Source organism: Alligator mississippiensis, chromosome 1, assembly GCF_030867095.1.
Source record: "Alligator mississippiensis isolate rAllMis1 chromosome 1, rAllMis1, whole genome shotgun sequence".
In the NCBI taxonomy this organism is placed as follows: domain Eukaryota; kingdom Metazoa; phylum Chordata; order Crocodylia; family Alligatoridae; genus Alligator; species Alligator mississippiensis.
The window spans coordinates 13,314,371-13,338,615 of NC_081824.1; the positions used below are offsets into that span (position 1 = coordinate 13,314,371).

General features: G+C 44.2%; 1 protein-coding gene across 2 annotated transcripts in view; it reads right to left on the reverse strand.

Moving 5' to 3' along the window:
• Nucleotides 1-4,648: 4,648 nt before the first annotated feature.
• LOC102560263 (24-hydroxycholesterol 7-alpha-hydroxylase) overlaps nucleotides 4,649-24,245 on the reverse strand; it is a 39,532-nt gene continuing 19,935 nt past the window's right edge. The window contains exons 9-12 of one of the 2 annotated variants that reach the window (XM_006271996.4): nucleotides 20,922-21,017; nucleotides 16,626-16,714; nucleotides 9,334-9,421; nucleotides 4,649-7,253 (exon numbers count right to left, since the gene is read on the reverse strand). In XM_006271996.4, coding sequence (XP_006272058.1) covers nucleotides 7,182-7,253; nucleotides 9,334-9,421; nucleotides 16,626-16,714; nucleotides 20,922-21,017 — 345 coding nt within the window. In that variant the 3' untranslated portion in view covers nucleotides 4,649-7,181. The remainder of the gene's footprint in view (nucleotides 7,254-9,333; nucleotides 9,422-16,625; nucleotides 16,715-20,921; nucleotides 21,018-24,245) is intronic. The other variant, XM_019491613.2, reaches the window with a different exon arrangement.

Sequence of the window (24,245 nt, forward strand, 5' to 3'; positions counted from 1 at the left end):
GACTTAAGCACATACTTAGTGCTTTGCTGAACTGAGGCCAGATAAGGAATCAGACAATTCACCCGTACAGTAATAAAAAGTAGGGATGAGAACCCTGTTGAATATGTTGGTTGTCTGTAGGATGAGGGAGTACTGTAGTTCTGAGTTACCTATAAGACAGTCTGCCAACAATTCCATGATGAAGAAATTGTAAAACATACATTACCCCCAAACCTCATGTCCTCTACTTAATACGTACCTGTGAAGTTTTTCTTGGCTTTTACCTAACAAGTGAAAATAAGAATCAACTGTAAGAAGTACCAAAAGAGAGCAGAGTACTGCCCTCTGCTAGTGCATACTTGTTCCTCAGTCGTCGCAAGTGTTCCACTTTCAAACACAACCCAAGTACCTGCTCTTGCCATGTAAATGCACCCTGTGAACTACGTCCATCTTTAATCGCTAATTCAACGTGGCTTCACTGAGGATGTACTTGGGCCAAACCTTCATTAAAGTCCAATGGAGTTTTCTTTGATCAGGGCACAGTAAAAACTAAAGGCCAGAGTTTGCCACCCTGAATTACACTGATTTCAGCAGAGCTATTCACAGAGCCAGATACTGCTCAGTGTGGGGAAGCAGAGAGGAGAAAGGAGGCAATTCTGTGGCTTAAAAAAGGATTTGCAGTATTCATAGATTGTAAGGCCAGAATGGACCACTGTGATCATCTAGTCTGATCTCATTACCCAAATAATTTGTATGCTAGGAGAAAATGCCTTCTATTGTCAAATTCTGACACTTACACATAAATCAAGTCACTTCTGCATCTTCTTTTAAGCTGAATAAACTGAACTCTTGAGTTCTTGACTGTAAGACCTGTTTTCCAAACCTTTGAACCTTTTAACTGAAATCAGATAAAGGGTCAGGAAATTCACCCCTGAAGTAACTGAGACTAGACTGAGAACCCTATTGAATACTTGGGGGTCAGAAGGATGAAGGATAAAAGAGCTTTGACTTGACCTTTGGCTCTGCACTGACTACAAACTGCTCTCCAGAGATACAGAGGCATTCCTATTCCTATAATGGAGGCACTTATGCACCCAGAGGGGGCAACAGAATTGCCTGTATACTTAGGTAACTTCAAGATCGTCTCAAGTGGCATGTTGATCATCCAGTAGATGAAAGGCACGGACATAGTATTCCAGCAGTGGTTGCACCAGTGGTAAAGACAGAGATGATTTAACCTCCCTCTTCTTTTTCAGTATACCCCCATTTACTCTATTTTCTCGCATAATACACTCACCCTTTCCCCAAAACCAGCTGGGGGGAATTGGAGTGCAGATTATATGCAAGAAATGTAGATTCTTGCTGGTCCAGAAATCTGACTGCAAGGGAGTGGTGGCAGGCAACATTAACTGCTGCAGCTGTGGGAGCCACAGCAATTAACTCTGCCACCGCTTTTCCCATTGCCAACTTTCTGGACCGGTGTGGAACCCCCCAGATGGATGACATGGCCTCAAGCACCAGATCAGGCCAGCACGCAGGGTTGGTCCATAGCAATACCCAGCATGTCAGATTGAACCAGCATGTAAGGGTGGTCTGAGGGCCCCATCTGGCATACATGGCTTGCAGCAAGCTAAGGAGCTGGCTCAGCTTTCTAGAAGCTGAGTTGCTTCTGAGTTACTTACTCATACTGCAAGCTAAGCCTTTTTTTCCTTTATGCTGCATTTCAAAAACAGGCTCCTATATTCCTAGGTGTGCGACATGCAAGAAAATATGGTATATACCTAAGGACACATCAGGCCTTTTGAGCACACTATCCCATTAGGAGCTCATATTCAGCTAATAATACAGCGTGAGCCCCAAGTCCTTCTCAAAGTCACTACTTGCCAGGAACTAGCCACGCAATTGCATTGCACTTGGTCATTATGCTCTGTGGATGTTTCTCGCTATATTACTGTCATACCCGGGAAAGATGCTCTACCAAAGCTGTAAGAAGAATACAGCTTCATAAAATAGCACAATACTGGTTTGAGTTTGAAAGTTAGTATCTAGACACCAAAGCTGCACAATTCAAGCTAACTTTCTGCATTGGTGTTTAGTTTGCAAAAAGAATTGCATTTTCTGCCAACACGAAACTTTTCCACGATTACTTTATTCCAACCCTTAAACTTCCTACAAAATATTTTTACAGGGACAAGAAATTGTCACACATTTGACAATTTCAGTGGAGTTTTCTAGGTACATACCACAAGTTTTAAAATCTTGGGAGTATGTTGTTTGCCATTCTGTTTGTGTTACTTTATCCACAGTATGCTGGTAATATAAATATGGCTGACTCAATGCATTAGTGCATCACTGAATAAAAATGAGAGCTCAGTTTCTAATCGATAGACCTCAATGTGCTTTTCAGCTGTGGCACTTACCCACATTTGACAGATGGGCAGACTGAATCACAGAAAGATGAAGTGATTTGCCCAGTCATAAATTCAGGGAACAGCAAAACTGAGACTAGAATGCAGGATTCCAGATGCATGTTTCCTGCCCATCCCTTGGTCTCCTCAGATAGCATCTGTACAGAATGATATTATCTTTAGAAAGACTTAGCACTATAATTTTCTTCCCAGGCCTCTCATGGAAAGAAGATATTTATAACTCCATTAAGGCTTTTATACTAATTTTATGATCAACATGAAGAAATAAGTAATGCTCTGCCAGTCAGTGGCATGTATCCATTCAGAATAACATTAGACACAAAAGCTTCTTGTTGACTACTTCACTTAAAAATGCTCACTCTCTAATGCCTTCCTTATGCCCAATTCCTATCCACTACATACCACTCAAAAGGAATTTTTTTTGGTCACATGATAAGTAAAAGCATTTAGATTGCACCAAGTACTTGGGAAAGAGGATTACTTCCCAGGAAGTCTAATGTTTTCTATTACATAACATAATGATTTAAAACTGCTTTTGAAAAGAGTGAGAGCCATTAACTTGCCACTTTCACCCAGGATGCACAAAAATACCTTTGTATCTTCAGTGATCCCTTGAACTTGTATAAAGTTCATAGAGGCTGGTGGTTGTCAAGGCACCCCTCAAGAGACTCAAGGCAACCCTCAGAAAATGCCAGCTCTTAGCTTTCATTTATTTCTTGACTACAGAAAAGTAATAGAGCATTTTTCTATTGCAAAGATTTTAGAAAGACCAGAACAGGTAGAGATATCTTTAACACACTGGACTGCTCTTTGAAATCTCTGGGTTTACCTGGGTGCTGTGGAACCCAGGTTGAGAATCACTCATATAAAATAACTTTTATACCATAAATAAAAAACTAACTGCAAATACTTATTTAGTGATCCATGGGTCAGCATCCTACAGCCCATGGGTCGCATCCAGCATGCAGAGAGCTTGGATCTGGTCCAAGGTTTGATCCACTGCATGTTTTATTAATAGCTGGACAATTGCCTATTGCTGTTTCAACCAAAAGATCTTTTCCACCTTTTACTAGAGGTTATCCAGTCCCTGATTCTCACTTCAGGGGTCCCTGGTCTGTGCAGAGGAATGCTTTTTCCTCCCCCTGCCCACTGACACTGAAGCCTCTGCTTACCCTCACCATTGAGTTAACTGGTCCAAGTTGTTGCTTGTCATGCTTTTTTGCATTGCTTTTTCAAGGAAGACTACGTTAAGAGGAATGAGGGGGCAGCCCTGCACAGAGCAGGGACAGTTGGAGCAGCAACAGGTGATCAGCAGCCCACAGGAATGGCTGGGTTGAAAGTGCTGGCCCATCATTGGAACAGGGTGCCAGCTCCTGATTGGGCCATGTTTTAGCAAAGCATATGCTAAGTTTAAGTATATCTTTACCTTTAAGTGTGTGCTTAAAGCAATGTACACAGCGAAGCCCATTTCTACTTGGGAAAATGCTTTAGCACCTCATGGAAATTGGGTGTAAGTGTTTTTTTTTTTTTAACAAAAAGCCATTTTTACCTTACCCTTATCTCAAAAGCCACAACTATGTCTTTTAGTCCCAAATACAATCTGGGCAATATGCCTGGTATGACTAAGCTTCTAGTTCATAGAGAAGTAAGGCTGGAAGGGACCTCAAGAGATCCTTGTGTCCAGCTAGGGATTATCTGAACTGTAGAATAAGCTCCCTCCAGAGGTGGTGCAATCACCTACCCTGAAAATCTTCAAGAAGAGACTAGACAGTCACCTTGCTGGGCTCACCTGACCCCCAGTTATCTTTCCTGTTTGGCACAGGGGGCTGGACCTGACGATTTTCCAAGATCCCTTCTGGCCTTACAATCTATGAATCACTTCTTGTTTCTATGATGATATGTAAATGGCCCAATCAACTACCCTGCAAATGGACTGAATTCCACCACTGGAGTAATGAAAGAGACTGCTCCCGGCCCACTTGAGCTGCCTGACTGTCAAGCACAGATGAGAGGAGCCTCCAACAGAAGCTTAATAGGGGGAAGGCATGAATGAAGCAGAGGTTATTTCAGGAGATGTCTGCTTCTTATGAAAGGCATTGCTTCCACCATACTTTGAAGAGAAAATGCAGATTGTGAGTTGTCATTTTAATACAAAATATTTCAGTGAAAAATGTCTTTTTCAACAAGAGCCTCAGGATAGATCTGTTTTGAATGAAAATGTTGGGTTTTGATCACAGAAAGAAACAGACAGAGAGTTTTAATTTTTCTTAAAAGATTTGTCATTTTTTCCACCAAAACCCAAAAACATTTTAAGAAAAACTTGAATTACAGCAAACATTTTTGTGGTCATAAATCCAGAGTTATCTTAACCAATTTTTTGTGTGTATTTTTCCCCTTGCCAAGAAGACCTGTTTCATGTGTTATAACATCAGAAGAGGAGACTAAGTATTCCTAAATAAATGAGTGCCAAAGCTAAATTTGACAATCCCAGACTCAGTGCTCTGATGACTTGTAAATAGTCAGGTTTTATCAGGCTGGAATAGCAGGTGCAGTAAGCACTTTCAGTTTCTAAGGTTTCAGCAGGGTTGCCCATTAGGTTTGGCTAAATAGTTCTATTTTGCAAATATATGCAAAAAACCACCCATAATGATGACTCTGAATGAGATTATTTTAGCATCATGGATGTTAGTATCTTGAAACACACCACTTATTCAAAGAAATACAGTGCCAAATTCTGCAGTCGGTTATGTATTAAATGAAGTTAAACATTTATAGTTGAGAGCTGGTAGTGGCCTGCTGTGCATTGTGGGTACCCGAGTAACTTATACAACGTTTACCTCTCTAGCAATAAACTAAAATGCAGATTCCCAGTCCCTGGAAATGACCAGGAATCTTTCCACTGACTCCAACAGGCTTTACATCAATCAACATGGGCCTAATGCTAAGAGATGACAAGCTCCTGCAACTCCTGTTATATTCAGAGGAAGTTTCAGGGGGAGAGTATATCCAAAATCAGGCCCTAACAAAGCAGTTATATGTAACAGAAGAGGTAATGAAAGGAATGCATAGGTATGACTGACGTCCCGTATCTCTGCACGTGCCTTTTGATGTTGGAAATGGTTCAACAGGCCTGGATGGTGTATGGTGTTCTAGTCTTGGTCCACCCCATCAGGAAAAGCAGCGATATCAAATGGGTAAAATCAACTGGGAGATGACACAACAAGGAGCTGCTGCACATATATTCCTGCCTCTGCCCCCTTCTGACACAGCATGGTACTGGAAGTATACTGTCCTCCCTGTGGCATCCCAAAGCATTTTAGCCAATCATCCCTGTTCTGAAGTCCAGTTAATCAAGACTTTATAAAATAGTCTCCACTGCCCTTTGATTGAGTAATCTCTACTTAAAGTTAAAGAGGTGTCTGTAAAATGATAATGTCCTATGAAGTTATTATACTGTATTAAATATGACAGCAATTAAGTGTTGTATCTTCCAGCAAGATGGATTCTTAGCTTGCTCTACAGCTGCCTTTAACTGCCTTCTTTTATTAGATTTTCTTTCAGGGGTAGGTATTTTTAGATGTGTGCAACATCCAAGAGAGTTGGATTCTCAAGTGCTGTAAATCATACTAAAAAAAACCTACCCCAAACCAAAACAAAAGTCTTCCAGATCTTGGACGGCCTTTTTTTGAAGATATTTTAAATGGCAAGCAAACATAATGGGAAAGACTTTGTTATATAAACAGAGGACCCAATCCTGTGCCCTGAGACAACCAAAACTCGGCCAAAGCTAACAGGAACTTCAGCTGCCTCGGAGGAGAGAGGGTCGCTCTCACTTTCCATATTTTCAGTCTTCCAGTGACAAACATGTTTCATTCACCATTGCTTGTCCTTAATTTAGTCCCAGGAGGCTGGGTCCTCATCTGGTATTAATCACATTTGGACACATGAACAGAGAGGCAAAGCACAAAGCTTGCTGTGCCAGCTGTGCACAAAGTATGAGAAATGAGCACAGACACAGGCACTTAGAGGCATGAAAGAGAACTGCCCCTGATTCACACCAGGGTAAATTTGCCCTGCAGGGGACAGGACTAGATCACCTTTAGGGACAGTGTCAAATGACTGCAGCATTTTCAAATGGGGACAGCCTGACCTGCCACAGGTTAACCTGGCCATGTGTCTGTGGCCTCAGAGTAGCTCCAGCAAGCACAAACTATGCTAGTGAACACCAGCTGAGGATCTGACGCTGAGGGTCTAATTCACTGCTGTCCTGCACTTTGCGTACAGCAGTGGAAAAGGGCTGTAAAACACTGCTGTTCTCATTTGCTGGCACTTGACATGTTCTTCACTCTGGTGTGAATGAACCTGCAGGGCAACAGCAAACTTGTCCTGGAAGGTCTGGTTTTCGCAGGGGCCCTAATAATACTCTTCAAAGTAATCATAAGCATACTTTGTCCCCTACATACCTCATTTGTGGGTACAGTCAGCTTAGATGCATGCAGGCTGCAGATTCATATAACCTAAAATTACAGATGCATAAAAAGATGCATAATCTGGAAGCTGCATTTAAAATACTGAGACCTACTTAATCAGGCCTAGGTGCACAGGTGCCACGGTGATGGATTTATTATAAACACTACATAGAGTTTCCGCCTCACTGAAATTGTTACTTAAAACCTATTAGAATACTGAACACATCTGGAGATGTAAGAAGTGCCCATGAAGCATCGCTCTGGCTGTGGCTGGCCAAAGGATCGAGCCACTACAAGTCAGTGTTCATTCCCGGAGTTTATACTGAACCCTGCATGGGCCCGTGGGTTGTTGCGTCCCCACTAAATGCAGATGGCTCTGCAAAAAAAAGAGAGAGAGAGAAACAACAGAAGCCTGTGGTAAGTATGCACCTGGGTTAATTCAGCATTTAAAATTATGTAGCACTCTATTTGCATTGATGTTAATGAGATAAACGGATTTTCTCAGAAATTCGGCTTCATCTGTTACAGAGGCTCAAGGCTCAAAGGCCACTTGTTTATCTCATTGAAGCCCCTGAATAAATATTTGCTCTAATATAATAGAAGCAGGAGGCTTTACAAAATTCATTGACCTTGCTCTACCATCAATGGCTCAGTTACCGAGGGGTCAATCTGAAGATGCAATCAATTCCACGGGAAGGCAGCAGTGTTGATCAATTCTTGAGTCCCCAAGAAATTCCTATTCCTTTTCTGGGTGGACTTTGCAACATTAGTGATCAACATCTCAAATTCTCCCAGTAAAGCTCAGAGCTAGTTATCCAGTCTTATGTAACTCTAAACTTCTGCCTCTTTTCCTTGTCCCCAGATCCCTGACCTGTAGTGCTTTAAATATGAAGGCATTTGGGTCACAGCTTGCTTTGCAGCACTCCAGGTCTGTGAGGAAGAGATTTAGCCACAGAGCAGGTGTGAGGCAGTGCAGAAGGACCAAGGGTGTATTTCATACAGGAGGGCAGTTGTGTAAAGAATCAGAATCATAGAGAAGTAGAGCTGGAAGGGACCACAGGAGGTCATCCAGTCCAACCCATGTCTCAAGACAGGATCCATGATGACTAAATCATCCCAGCCAAGTGTTTGTCTAACCTGCCCCTAAAAACTTCCAGGAATGGAGAGTCCAGAACCTCTCCAGGTAACCTGTCCCAATGCTTAATCACCCTTACAGTCGGAAAGTTCCTCCTAATCTCCAATTTAAATTTCCTCTGCTGCAGCTTGAGGCCATTGCTCCTTGTCTTATCCTCTGTGTCTACAGAGAACTCTCTATCAACATCCTCCTTATAATGACCCTTCAGTTATTTGAAAACTGTTATCAAATCTTCCCTCAATCTTCTCTCCTCCAGACTAAATAATCCCAGCTCTTTCAGCCTTTCCCTTCAAGCCACATTTCCTGGACCTCTGAGCATTTTTGTTGCTCTCTGCTGGACTCTTTCTAATCTGTCCACATCTTTGAAGTGCAGGGCCCAAAGCTCCTCTCTTAGTTGTGAATCTGGGGCATAGCTCTTTTCCTGATCCCAATCCTTATCTCCTTTCCTTCCTCTTCTGAATATGTGTCAGGTGCAAGGATCCAGTAGGGTGGCCACTGCTATGATCGATCGCCCATTATTTCACATCAGTTTTAAATAGAGAATGCAAAATCTCACTTCCATATTCTCCACTGTCTGCCAAATGCAAGTATGCAGTAATTTAGAAGGGTGTGATGAGGTTTGGCCACAAAGGGCACTTCCATAAAAGCATGGTCATGTGGTATATGGTGCCCCAAACACGTTTGTGGTGCCACATACTGCACACGCTGGTGTTCTCCATGCTGTAAGGATGCACTGCCTGAGTGTGCGCTTCTCCATTTCTTTTTTTCTGAGGGTTTTTTTGACCCCTGGATATCCTGGTTTTACATTCTGGACATCCAGGGGTACAAGAAACCCATGGAAAAAAAACAATGGAGCAGCACACATTAGAGCAGCACACGCTGCTGAAAAGTGGAGCCAGGCTGTCCAGAGTCTCTGCTGCTGTCAACCAGGCTCTGCTCAGAAGGATCACTGTGGCTGCAGCCCTGGGAGGCCCCCAGGACCCCAGCAAAGCTGCTGGGGCAAGCACAGTGCTGGCCCGAGCCTCCCCTACTGCCCTTGGGGTAACTTGCCACATGCCAAAGTGCACATGGCACAGGCATTCCCTGAGGACAAGTAGCTGCGGCACAAGGTGCCAAATGTGGAACCAAACGTCCATGCATGTCTGGATGCACCCAAAGAACCCAATTTGCGTTCTCAGCTGCACTGTTGTTCAGCCAATGTAGGTCCATTTACTTGACTAGAGGTCCTCTGGAGGAGGGCAGAATTACCCCTTAGTGCGTTTTGTACCCTTTCCAGCATTTTGCTGTTATAAATAACAGTATAACCATGTAAGTCTTTTACCTCCTTTGGTACTGTGTCCAAAAGAATAAATTCATATTTGTTAAGGAATAAAACGACTAACAGGTGAATCTCCATTATAGCAAACCACCTGCAAAAGAAAAAGAGAAGACAGTCTTTTATCCAGTATGACCATGTAATGCATACACCCATTCAGGTATCATAAAACTAACAGGATTTCTGTTACACAGTTGAGATCCCATTGCTTTTCTCGCCAAAGAAGTTTATCTTCAGCCTGGTATAAATGGTGAACATCAGGTTCTGCTCCATTGACTGGTAAAGAGCATGAATGTTTTAGCTGCCCCTTCCTGTCTGTGAAACTCCAAAAATTCCTGCATCCCTCCGATACAAGAGTTTATTTTAAAATAGCATTTGTATGCTCAGCCAGCAGTGTGTGCATTTATTTTCCTCTCACGCTGTTGTGAACTGGCAGGAAGCCCAGGGGAGGGAGAAGAGAAGCAGACCTAGAAAATACTACGTGACTAATAGTGATATACAGAAGGTTATATAATACTGCTGTAAGCCTCATGACATCAGAATAACCACGAGATCTAAGCTTATTATTTACAGTGTCAACGTCAAAACCTGGTGTGAGGTCAGAAAAGCTAGTTTTTCCCTTGTGTCACAACATACCGTATTTACTCAGACCCAAGATAAGGCTTTTCCCCATTCAGCATTGGGGGAGGGGGGGGGGGGGCGGAAAGCCCCTTATCTTGAATTCAAGCACAAGACAGAGTGGGGGCAGGGATGGGGCAGGCAGCTGCTGTGGCTCCGACTCTGACCCCAAGCCTGGGTGAGTACCACAATCAGAGCTGCAGCAACTTTTGCTCCTCCACCCTCCATTGCTTATTGTCAGGCACCACAGCTCCAGTTCTGCCTTCATTTCCTCCCATGCAAGCTCTGACCTCTGCCCAGCACACAGCAGTGGCAGAGGCAGCTCCAGCCCTAGGATGCTGCTACATGGCTCAGCAGGGGCTGGAACCATAGCTGCACCTGACAGTAAGCAGCTGGGTGGGGGGGAGTACAGAGAGGGCAGAGGCTGTAGGGACCTGTGGCTGCAGGGGGCCAGGTGGTGGGGCTGTAGGGAGCAGAGACTGCAAGGGGTAAGTGGTAGGGGCCAGGTGGCATGCAACAGGGGCACAGGCATCGCCCAAGGGAGCAGGCTGCAGGGGGGACAAGTGGTAGGAGCTGCCTGCTCCCCTACTGCTGCTTTACCCACTGCAGTGGTGTAGGGCAGGGGAACAAATTTAAGATGACCCTCCATGATAGAATTAGATTCTATACATGGACTGTGATAAGAAATATACACATTTTCTATACATAGAATCTAATTATTGGGAGGTAGTCTTAAATTTGAAGTCTTCTTTGATTTGGGTATATATGCTATCTTGTAAGCTCTCTAGCACTTCATCTGCAGGAGACTTCAGACAACCCAGTGAAGTGTGCTTTGACTTTTCTTTTCTCCATACATTAGTAAGTGATCTTTTCCTACTTTGTCAGATCCCAGTTCATCCTTAAGCTAACTCAGTGGGCCTATGTTTGTATCTCAAGTTGGGCCTATGTTTAAGCACCCTATTGAATGAAGGGGTTTAGGTTGTAGCCATGTTGGTCTAAGGATATAGGCAGACAAGGTTCCTTGGGTGAATTTAATGCCTATTGAATGAAGGTTTTCCCTGACAATAATGCTTCTCACTTAGCGCTTCGCATTTGTGGATCTCAAAGCACTAAACAAAGGAGTTCATTGTTGTTATTCCCATTTGTAGATGGGGAAACCAAGGCACAAAAGGTGAAGTGATTTGCCCAGTGCCACTCATCAGGTCAGCCCAGGGAGAACTGTGAACAAATCCTGTGACCCCTGAGGCCCAGCGCAGTGCTTTCTCTACTAGCCCACACAGTTTGGAAGTGAAACCAGAGTTTTCTGACCTCTTCTGAGCCATGCTCACCACTTAACAGAATAAGGTTCCACTGCTACATTTCTCAGAGTACTCTATACAGTGGTAAGGTTGTAGTAGACCAGTGGTAAGTAATTCACTCCTTTCTGTGTTACTTAATGACAAGTGTAGCATGAACTGAACTAATGTAGCTGATGTTAACATAGAGTGTAATAATAGTGAAATATAACCATGTTAGTCTTGTCCTGTAAGCAACTTGAAAACTCCATTTTGTATCCTTCTGCTTGACATAAGTGAGTGAACTCTGCATAGCCCTTATGTATGAGTGTGTGTAAAAGGGTGAATGGTGAGAGAATGGCATAGAGACGGAAGAAGATTTAACTATTTATGTAGGCAACAAGGTGCCAACTCTAAGTTACCAGTCAGTAAACTAATTAATAAATGGCTGAAGAATCCCTTTTAGGCCTAGGGCACAAAGAAGATAATGAGGAGAAGGCCAAGGCTGAGATAAGCTAAAGACAAAAGAAGAACAAGTGCAAAAACAGAAGCTGGGTATGGAAAACCCCCAAAGCACTGAAACAAAGGATGCCAATCCCTGTAAAAGAACACTTTGAAAATGCCAAGTTGGGTGAGTTCACCCAAAGAACCTTTTCCGACTGTTTCATTGGAGCACAGATGCATCTGTTCACCCCACTCCAGCTGTTATCTTCAAATCTACTATCTTCAAATCATCATCATCTACTCAATAAGCCCCAGTTGGCCACCCTGGGCTGATATTGAGCAACTATTGCTGGTAACTATATCTGGTGTATGTGTGGATGAAATGGTTGTTTTGTGTATGTTTATGCCTGTGTGTAATGATGTGTATGATGATTCGTGTGTGTTTGTATGAATGGTGTGTCTGAACTTCTACGTCTAACTCATGTGATCAATAAATATGGCACCTTGCCCCATCCCCCTTTATAAAGTCTCGCTCGTGATTTCAGCAATTGGCAATTTGAGTAACACAATGATATGCATCAAATAAACACTATTAGATGTTTGTTTGTTCAAAAAAAAGGGAAAGGTCCTCCTGAACCTAACAGTTGGTAGCGCAAGGCTGGCTATGGCACTCCAGTTCTGTGTTCAGTAGCCCATAAGACAGCAATGTCATCAGCATTGTGTCCAGCTGCCTTTGACCCCCTAATCTAAATGACTCTGTGCCTCCTTATATCTGTGGTCAATCTTTGCCACATGTTCAAAGAAAAGCTCAAACGCATGCCCTTGGTACTATAATGAGGCACTTCAACCAACTTACCCAACCTCTCACATAGTATTCAATGGATTAGTAGTAGTAGTTGTAGTTTGTACTGTGAAAGTGTGTAGGAGTCACAGTCATGAGCTCCATGAGTTGCACCAGGTACCAGAGTACATGGGTTTGTGTTTTAATACCAGAGTTTGGCATTTAGTTAAACTGAAGGTCAATTTTTTAGAAGCTTTTCAAAATAGCCTTTATGTCTAAGACAAATGAAAAGGAATTATGTTTTCATAATACAATAGAAACCCAGAATATGACAACAATCCCTGTCTCAAGAAATTACATTCTTTGGCTAGGATGAGAGAGAACAGGATGAGACAGGAATAAGACAAAATAAGACAGTACTATCAGCATGATAGTTGTGGTCTTTCGTATGTACAGCCAACCAGCTGTTTCAACTGTCATCAAGTTTTTTTTAGCAGCATCAAAGCAAATGAGGACTAGAAGGACAATAAGATGATTTTGTGGATGTCTTCAGGGAGCAACTTGTGTGCATATGCACACCTATGTATGCATGCTAACACTGAGCAAGCAGGATATTTTCCAATGTCCATTTGAATTGATATTGGCATTTAATTTGATGTTGCCCTTTAGAATTTGGAAAGAAATAAAAATTATACTATATTTCACTCCTTTGTAAAATACCAGCATCCAGTCCAATAAAAATGCACATTTAACTTGGAATAGCAATGCTTGGTTGATTTATATAAATATGTTCCTGGCTTCCTATTTTAACAAACTTTTGTTGTAAAGATATTATCAGAGTGCAGGAAAGCACCTACCCTGGGCAAACAAGCAAAGCCACTTGTATAACAAACTTGTGGACAGCTTTGGGCTTTCTCTGGCTTCTGTAGAAATCAGTGTGAATTGTGCCACTACCCTCTCTGGGAATGAAGCTAGGTGACTTGTGCATTTCAGAGGATGTGGCAATATCAGACCAGTAACAGATCAGCCTGATGGAAGGATAAGATTACAGAATGGTTCTTCATCATTTGCAGATTTAGTCCACAGTAGGTAGACACTGCTGGATGGATACTGACAGTTCTAAAACCCGCCCAATAAAGAAGAGTTTCTCCCAGCCACATGGAGGTAAAAAGTATTAATTTTTTTAATGCACTGGATAATCAGATTATGAATATTAATAACCAGAATATCTAATTGGCCCAAAATAACTTCATATTCTTCTTCCACTAACTCCAAACTGATGTAAAATGGAAAGACTGGTCATTTCCCTACACATTTCACATTAGTAACCAAAACTGGGCAAAGCCATAATATGCCCTTTGAGGGGTTCATAGGTATACTTCCAGTCTAAACAACTAAACATAGACTACATGCTTTCTACAAATTGATAGAACTGACATTAGATTGATATTTATTCATTCTTACATTGCCACATCTGTCCTGTATAGACAGCAGAGGGGCCCTGTAAGCAGGTGATGTCATATATGACATTGGTAGTGTTGCAGGTGAATGAACCTCAGACATTATAATCTGTGTTCTTTGGTCCAGTGATGATGTAGTCTATATTGGTGAGGTGGCACAGCTTGCATCTGGGTTCATTGCAAGGCTTGCTGCCTCATTGACAATGGGGGTTAGGTAGCCTGTTACTGGAGAGAGACTGTTTGAAGTTGAGGGTGCTGTCTGTAAGCCAGGGCAGATTTGTCCTCAGTGACTACCTTGAAACAGCCGTGCTTTTTCAGGAGGAATTGGAGGTCATTAATATGTCCAAGGTGGTCAAGCTGGCGGCTGTAAGTGACAAGCAAAGGGATTCTGTTGTCCTTGTCTTAGAGTTGATATTGGAAGATAACAGAAAAAGGAGCAACGGTTTCAGGTTGCAGCAAGGGAAGTTTAGGTTCGTTTTTTTCCTCATATCTTTCTCACTAGGAGGGTAGTAAAGCACTGGAACAGGCTCCCTAGAGAGGTTGTGGACTCTCCATACTTAGAAGTTTTAAGACCTGGGTAGACAAAACCTTGGCTAGGATGTTCTGATTGGGAACACTCCTGCTTTGAGCAGGGGGTTGGACTAGATGACCTCCTGAAGTCCCTTCTAACCCTAATTTTCTATGATTGTAGCAAGTTGGGGTGAGGTCTGAGTCTGGGTTTGTTGATTTGAACGGCAGTTTGGGGATTGTATTGTAATTGTAGAAAATAAATCACTGCTCCAGATCCTTAAGGTATACAACCTGGTCAGTGGGATCAGAGCAGATATGGATGTAACATAGATCTTGACTGCATACACTGGATCTAGTAGTGTGCTTAGGATGCAAGCCACTGGTTTGGTGGTCACTGGGTTTCTGATACAATGTAATAGTGATGTGGCCATTGCAAACTTCCACTGTGGTGTCTGAGAAATTAATTTGCTAGTTGGAATATTCCAAAGTTAGTTTGATGGAGGGGTAGAAGTTGTTAAAGTTATCATAAAATATCTCTAGAAAAGTCTTGCTATGTGCCAATACAACGAGGATGTCATCAATGTACAGTAGGTTGATCGGGGGGTATGAATGTGGAGGAAACGGACTTCAAGGTCTGTTGTAAATATATTTGCATATTGTGGACATAGATGTGCCCATGGCAGTGCCATTCATTTGTAGGTCTTAGGGAGTACCCAAATCTGAAATAGTTGTATCTGAGGACAAAGCAGGAGAGTGCAATAGAAACAGAAGCAGTGTCGTCATCAAAGATAATGTTCATTATGGCTCGCAATCCATTCTCATGGGAGATGGGGCCATACAGAGATGGACATTCATGGTAGCTAATACGGTGTTTGCTGAAAGCTTGTCGATGGAGCCCAGTTTGTTTCAGAAATCTTTGGTGTCTTTCAAATAGATGGCAGCTTCAGTGGTATACAGGAATAAAACAGAGTCAGCATAGCCAAAAACACCCTCTGTGAAGGTGCCAATGTCAGAGACAATGGAGCATTCTGGGTTGCTAAGTTTGTGAATGATTATATGAGAAGATGCTGGTAAGACAGGAAGCAATGAAAAACCTTTTTAAAGTAAACTTACCCTCTTATAACTTGCAGCAAGGGAAGTTTAGGTTGGATATTAAGAAAAACTCTCTCACTAGGACAGTTGTGAAGCACTGAAATGGATTACCTAGAGAAATGGTGGAATCTCCATCCTTGGATGTTTTAAAGGCCCAACTTGACAAAGTCCTGGCTGGGATGATGTAGTTGGGGCTGGTCCTGCTTTAAGCCAGGGGTTGCACTAGATGTGACCTCCTGAGGTCCCTTCCAAACCTCATTTTCTATGAACCTATGGTTCTCTGCTAGTCAGGTTGTTAGGCAGGGGCATGTGGTGGTAAGTTAAATTCACAAAGTTCCTGGTCCTCCCATTCCTGCACAAGATGAAGTTAGCGGCTGAAGTCCTGTGGAAGTGAGCTTTGAGAAAGTGTTTGAATAGGGAAGTGATGGGCTGCATGCTCCGTGGAACCAGGGGGTTGTTCCATGAATGGAGGAAGCCTGGAAACCAGCAGTGGCTAGGAAGGAGGCATCAAGGCTAGTGTTATTGAAGGAGTCAAGGGGAATGCAATAGGGGAGGAGATCTGAGATACAGATCATGACAGCTCCACGTGCCCTAAAAACAAGGACAAGAAATCTAAACTCCTGGGAACCAGTTACAAGATTCAAAGAGGGGAGTGACATGATTTGACTGACAAGCAAGGAGCCTAGTGTCTGATGTCCTGGGGGATAAGAGAAAAGTTTTGTTCTGGAGAAAAGTCTTTTAGTTTATGCACAGAGATGATTTATGGCCCTCTCATGTCATCTGCATAAACTAGCACATTTTGTGCCTGGAATAACTTTTCAGGGATGAAAGATGCTGTTGAGAACAGCAGAGGAAAGCAAGCTTCAGTCTTTCTTAGTGTAAAAACCTAAACTGCATGGTCTTGCTTTATTTATGTCTCAGAGCTAAGGGCTTAATCTCCTTTTCTTTAAGTGAAACCCGTTCTCAAGCTGACCAAGATAAGACCCAAAGAGAACCAAACACTGGTCACCTGCATAAAAATAAACTAGTGAAAATACATTTTGAGATCACGTAAGAGTAGCCAAACTGAGATGTTCCCTGCATAACTTAAGAATAAATCAATCCATCTGTTTCACTGACCTTCCTGGACACTGATGATTCCCTCCTCCGAACGGCACAAAGTTGTCCAAGAAAGCATTCTTCTCTAAATTTGCTGCTTTCCAGCGATCCTGTGGGAAGAAAACATTTTTTTCCCACCAGCTTCATATAAATAATCTTAAACTTTATTTTTCCAGGCTAAAAATAACTCTGGATAGCCACCTTGCACATGAACCTTAACCGATGCCGTTTTCCCTGTTACGGCTAGAATCTAGATTTGTAAATGAGGTGATTTAATCAAGCACATCTTTAAAGACAAGAATGTTCTGTTTTTTAGGGTATTCAGCCAGCTAAAAATGCAGGTATTGGGATTTTCCTAAATGCTTTACGTACCCAACCCACCAATAATTTCCAAATCCTGCTCGGCACAGTCAGCATAGTTTTGGTGTTTAAGTGCTCTTAAAAAAAAAATCTATCCTTTTTCAAATAAAAACAAGAAGATTCAAAGTACATGTATCCTGTGAACCCAGCTCTTATTTAATTACTGTATAATGCCAGACAAAACAAACTACTCATGCCTAAACTTTTCAAAGTGCCCCAAAATATTAGCAGAAACAGATTACACATTAATTTGGAGGCCAGATGAGAGAAAAGAAAGAATAAAGCAGCAATGAATGAGTCCCAGATAAAAATGGATTTTGGTGTGAATAAGGGCTAGATGCTGAGCCGGTTAATAGGTAACTAGCTATTATAAACATTTAAACCCAGAATGTCCACCTGGTCCAGGGGTTCTCCACCTTTTTAAACTTGAGGCAAAAAACTCGGAAAGACCACAACAGGGCAGAATGTTTTTAATGTTATGGATTCCTATTTGAAATTTCTAGGGTTATCATGTGAATCATCTTTGCACGCCTAACAGTGTTCGCACTGCCTGGCATCTCTGAAAGGATCTCAAAGCATCCCTGGGCCCCACGGCACCACGGCTGAGAATTATGACCTAGCCTAACATTCAAGGATGGGGGTATGAGTATTCCCCCTTGAGCCAACAACCAAAACAGTTTGAGTGTAGCCAAGGAAGTCCTTTGTTCCTCCTGGGGCTGGATTTTATAATGAGGAAGAGGAAACTAAGCAAAGCAGCTGGGGCCAGACTCTGGGTGGGCTGCGACAGGCTGCAGTAACTCTCTTGGGCTTGGATGAGGTTCTGGAGTGGGATGGATAACTATTTGGGCTGGAGAGCCACTTAGAGAGTTCTGGTGACCTGTTGCAGGCAAGGGGTGCTGACCCGGTGTGGCGAGGGGTGGGGGCACTGACCCAGCCTGGTGCAGTGGGCGAGGGTGTAGAGGGGGGAGCAAGAAAGGATGCAATTGATCCTATCCAGCCAGGGCCTGTCCACCCTGCACCAGACACAGCGGGCAGGCTGGCAGACGGATTCTCCATGGAGACTGGCCTGGGACCCCCACTGGCAGGTACACTCAGTTGGTTGGGTGGATGGCATGGGACTACAGGTAGTTGCGGAGTGGCACCTGGGAGTGGAACGGGTGGGATCATGGGGCGGTGAAAGGGTGGCACAGGGCCAGGGCTGGGGCCCAGGGCAGAGCCACGATCAGCTTCCTGCACGCCCCTACCTGTGGAACCGGCAGTCATCGCAGGGATGTGCGGGGAGTAGATCGCCGCTCCGCCCTGGGCCTCAGTCCCACGTTGTCACCACCCTGCAATCCTGGGCCTAGCCCCACCTGTCCATCCCACTCCTAGATGCTGCTCCCTGCCTGCCTGCACTCTCCTCCCATATGCCCAGCCAAGCATGTCCTGGGCCATTCTCCATGGAGATCCCACCCACCCACCTGCCCACTCCATCCAGCACGCACAGAAGTGGGTGCAGGGTGGACGGGCTGGAGTGCTTCAGCAGCAGGGCTGGGTCTGGCAGTGGCAGTGACAGTGGCAGTGACAGCTGGAGGGAGCTGCCACCACCAGGGCTGCTGGGAAGCTGAGTGCAGCCACCACACTGCCACAGCTCTGCTATGTCCCTGGGGCAGTGGGACTGGCCACATGTGTCAAGGCCTGGGCTGCGCAGGGCCAAGGGACCTGTGGTGGGCCAGATAAAATCCTTTGGTGGGCCAAATCTGGCCCGCAAGCCATATTTTGCCTACCCCTGTTCTAGAGATGTGGTTTGCTGAACGGAGGTCTTGGTGCAAGGGCCTCATGAACTTTCTTGGGACTACCCCTTCCCTAAGGTCTTCTTAAGGGAGTGTATTCTTCTACCTGTTTGTTTTGCCTTGCCCTTGTCTTGGAGCTTATAGGGCTCTGGGGAGGAAACCTGAGACCTAGCACAAGTGAGACAGTGTCCCAGAATTAACAGACCAAGGAAAACTAATATGGCTGATTATTTTCCTTATTCACAGGGTTTCATACAGTAACATTAAAATGAATCCCTATGACACTGAGAGCAAAGTTAATTAACAGGTGCTATTTGCTACAATAAGATTAGTCAATTTTCTGCACCGCAAAAATATAAACAAAGCTTCTTGCTGCTAGGGTTGTTAAAGGTTGGGTGCAATGGTACACATGGTGCTTGGTAATGCATGGTAATGAGGTTGTGCAGGATATATGAATCAACAACAAGCAGATGTTTTATTTTTGGATGGCAGAGGGGCTTGAAGCAACAGCTGAAGTCATGAGGCAAAATGAGGGACATTAAACTAAATAGAGCCCCATGCAACAGGGACCCCCAACCCCTGCTACTTAGTGAGTTGGAAACCAGCATTGCAGGGCTACAATTAGGTAGGCAGCTGGGCAAGGGCCTGCTGCAGAGCCACAACCAGCCAGGGAAAACCACACGGGCTAAAAGTGCAGCAAGGGAGAGAGCAGTGACTGCAGCTCAGGGCTTAAGTTACAGCACCTGAGGGAAGTCTGAGTATGGAACTAATTAGAAACTTCTAGCCAAGGAGAAGGTCATGCAACCCAAAACTACTAAAAGCCTTGCCTTGGGGTAACAAGGAACAAGGGTGCCTCTTGGGGTAACAAGGAACAATGGTCACAAACTGACAGAGAGCAGATTTAGGCTAGACATAAGGAAAAACTTCTTCACGGTAAGGGTGGCCAACATTTGGAATGGACTTCCATGAGAGGTATAGTATATTTATGGAAGAACTGGCAAATTGCCCGGCAAGACTGACTGGGGATGGGATGGTGGGGAGGGGGGGCAGAGACCTGTGTCTGCCCCCCTCATCTGGTCCGGGCCTCATCCAGGCCTGCTCCTGTTGGAGCGATCTGATTGGTTGTTTCAGACAACCTGTCAGAGTGCGAACAAAGTGTTACAGACAGACAGACAGACAGACAGACAGACAGACAAAGGCTTTTATATGTATAGAATGGAGCACCATAGAGCAGACCAAGGATGGATCATTGCTTCACTCCCAACTAACATATCCCCTTGTCCTGGACAGATTCCAGCACTGTCTTTCTTTGGTTTCTCTCATCTGCTTTGTGCTCACAGACTCGGTGGGAGTGGGAGCTTGTGGTTAAGCTGCCCCCGGTGCTGAAGTTCCCAGTTCTCTGGTAGGGTAAGCACACTGTTTCCCTGAGCTCCAGCCTTGAGAGCCATGGTAAATGGCAGGGGTGTAGGTTGTAGCCATATTGGTCCAAGGACATAGGCAGACAGGGTTCTTTGGGTAAATCCAATATCTTTTACTGGACCAACTGAAATAGTTGGAAAATATTCTTCTTTGCAAGCTTTCGGGCACAAACACCCTTCATCAGCCCAACTGAAGATTCTTCCTCAATCTGAAGGGTGTTTGTGCCTAAAACCTATACTCCTGCTACTTACCATGGCTCTCAAGGCTGGAGCTCAGGGAAAGAGTGTGCTTACTCTATCAGAGGATTGGGAACATCAGCACTGGGGGCAGCTTAACCACAAGGTCCCACTCCCACAGAGTCTGTGAGCACAAAGGAGATGAGAGAAATCAAAGAAAGACAGTGTTGGAGTCTGCCAAGAGGAATGGGCAATTCAGAGTGTATAGGTCAAGCATGGTGGGATCCAAACACAGGTCTCTGGTGACTTTTCAGCCAGAAAGATTCAGTCAGGGCTGTGACCTATGAAAACAAATAACACTTAAAACGTGATGTTTTTTACTTAATCAGAGAGGACAATGACCTTTATGGTTCAAAACAGGCACAAGCTGCTAATAGTGCTTTTAAAGAGGCAAGACGACTTGCCAGAGGGAAAGCTTTTATAAACGTGCAACTTTAAGCCATCTTAAAAGAATATGTGTTTTCACAATATGTTTTGGTCTGAAGTATGTAAAAAGAGAAAAATGTAAAAATGTGACGTGACAAACTTACGGGTTTGAACATATCAGGGTCAGGAAAATACTTTGGATTCCTGTGCAACCAATACGGAGAAATCATCAGCATGTCGCCAGCTGGGATGGTGAAATTCTAAGAAGGAGAAAATACTCTGAAGCAAAGAAACAGAACTGCACATTCAGCTGGTGCTCCCAAAACTTTCCAGCCTGAGTCTTTCAGGTTCACCAACAAAAGGTCTTGCTGGAGGACTAGTGAAGCCAGTAAGGGGGTTTAAGTGTGTGATATCATTTTGTTGTGTCCTTATTACTGTATTTACTTGATGCCAACATGAGGGTTTTTCCCACCCATTTAACATAAGGGGAAAAAAATCCTTATCTTGGAATAAAATGTGAGGTGGCAGGGGCAGGCAGCTGCTGCAGCTCTGTTTCTCGTCTCAAGCCTGGCTTGGAGCCAGAGCCACTGCTGCTGCCTCTGCAACCCCTGCTGTTTGTCACAACCAAATTAAGTAGTGCCCATGTCACAAACAAGTCAAAACAGTTTTTTTCTGCACTAGGTTAACTAAGGGTTAACAATAATGATAGTAACCGCTTTTTTTTTGCTGCTCATGTCAAAAAGAAATTTATAACTGCGACACTAACATGAAATAGAACTTAGCCTTCTGTGCTGTACATAAATCATTATAACTGGTCAGAGAAAACAGGGAATAACCCTGTGAGATAACACCCTAGCAAAGACCGCTAAATAATTGGCGATTCTAATTAAATTTATGACGTGGTGAAAAGCAATTGGCTATTACACAAATAAAACCCGTCTTCGCTTCCGTGAAGAATGGGAGACCTCCATGCACACACCTGAAAAACCTCTGAACGTATGCGTAAGAATAACTGACAAATTGATCGCTTGTCAGTCTCCCCCGTTTCGACCTTATCAGACGTAAATCAACGACCTGCCGGCCTGACTTTTTTCTCCGTTTATCTGCCCGATCAACGAACTCTTATGCAGACCGACATACGACCTATGAACCTTAAGCTGTAACTAACCAAGTATCTCTGACCTCCGCTATTCACCACCTTGACGGCGTGAGTAAATAATCTTGCTTTGCAACCGATAAGCGTCCGCCTAATTAATTCCACTCCAAGTGTCACAAGTACCCGCCTGACGGCCTTCTAAGGCCCCGGACCCTTATCTGCCCAGGTGGGAGTCAGGGAGAGCTGCTGGCCGGCTGCCCTGGGTCCCGACACTGTTCTTCCCTCCCAACCTCAGGCCCCCACTGCTCCCTGTCTCAGGGGAAGGAGGGCAGGGACCCAATGCTGAGGAGGGGGGAAGGCACAAATAGGGGCAAAGAGTGGGACTGGGGAAAAGCTGCCAGTCCCCTTTTTGCCTACACATAACCTACCCACTACTACCTGTCCACTATTGCTCCCTCCACTCTTACTTTCTCCCCCATTACTGCCCCCCCCTCACTGTCTGAAGTAGGGGGCTGGAGCGGACCCAGAGGGGAGCAGGGGGGCACTGGTGCACTTGCACATCCCACCTTTGATTCCTGTTCCACCCAAAGTTTAAACCCAGCTGCCTGACAGTGGCAGCAACATTTCTGTCCAGGCAGCAGCGAGAGCATCAACTGAATTCTTGGTTCATTAAAATCTACCTAATTCCTTCTAAACTCTTCCTTCCACAGGTGTTAATGAACTTCTTCCTTTTTTAATGGTCTTGACGTTCCACAGCAGCAGTGAGCTAAAAATGCTAATGTGGTTGAGAGGCTGTGACAGCAGAAAACACAGTAATAATGGGGGACTTCAACTATCCACAAACAGACTGGGTCAATCTAATATCAAGCCAGGATGCAGAGACCAAATTTCTTGAAGTTATAAAAGATTGCTTCCTTGAACAGTTGGTCCTGGAACCTACAAGAGGAAAGGCCATTCTTGACCTAGTCCTAAGCAGTGCACAGGATTTGATGTAAAGGGGAAGTGTTACTGAGCCGCTTCTCTGGTACAGTGAAACAAAGCAGCTAGGAGCAGGCCTTCCTGACTAGACCCAGAACTGATTGAGTTCCACCAGGAAAGGCTTGATGAGCTAACTGTGGCCACACCAGAGGGAAGAGTTAGCTCGGAGGTGCCCTATTGGGAATTTGGTGGAAGTAAAAGTAACTGTTGAGTACTCTGGAGCAGCAGGAGGCTGAATAGTTTACTCGAAAGGCAAAGGGGACTCCAAGCCTTTGTTTATCCAGCGATGTCCAGTGGCCCTGCAGCTGAATGGTAGGACTAATGAGTTAGGGTGCACCCCTTACTGGGTACAGAAAAGGAAGATGCCTGGTTGAAATCCCATAAAGGCTGGATACGAAATTGAAAATTGGGGAACGTGTAAACACTGTGTCCCTGCTGCACCCTCTTACAACTGGTGCATTGGCTGGGAAATGAAACTGAGACCAACTCAAAGACAGCAGGGGGAATACTATGAAATGGATGTGAACCAGACTACAACCAGGTTAGGGGCACTGCAGGATTGGCAACAAGCCCACAGACTGGTGCTACAGCTGTTGCAAGGCCAACAAACTCAGAGAGAGGAACTGGTTCAGGTGAGGACCAAGGAAACTGAGGCACAGATCATGCTTCTAGGAATTAAGTGATAAGATTGAAGCCCAACAATCAGCAATGATTCATGCCACTGAAGGACTAAGCATGGCAAAGATGATGCCCAGGGATAATGTAGAGGTTTCCTTAGAGTCATTTGAGAGAGCAGCAAAGTTGACTGGGTGAGACAGAATGCGATGGGCCAGTCAGTTAGGCCCCCTGTTAATAGGTCCCACCCAGATGGAGGCAAGTGATTATGGAAATGTAAAGACCATGATATTGTATCAATTGGAAATCTCACCAGAATACTATCAACAATCATTTAAGGCCAAAAAGAAGTGAGAAGATAGGTAAACCCAACTTCTGGCCTAAGTACTGGGGGCTCTATTAGAAAGGTGGATACAGACAGAAGAAAAGACCTTAATGGAGGTTTTGGATCTGTTCACCTTATTCCTTGTAGATTTGGAAGAAAACACTCAAAGGTAGGTCCGGAGGCATCAACTTCAGACTATGGAAGAAGCTTTACATCTGGCAGAGGTCCTCATGATCGCCAAAGGGGACACCTGTAAAGAAAGAACCGCAAGGACTGCGACCCTGATGGGGTAAATCAAACATCAGGGAACATTGATAAAGAAAGTGGAGTCACCCCAGAGTCAGCTCAGACCATTCAGAGGATTGGGATTCCAAGAAATTGTCTGTTACCAGTGTGGAGGCCCAGGGCACATGGCCTGAAATTGTCTTCAGAGAGTACGAGAAGGACGGGCATGGGAGGAGACCCACTGAAATC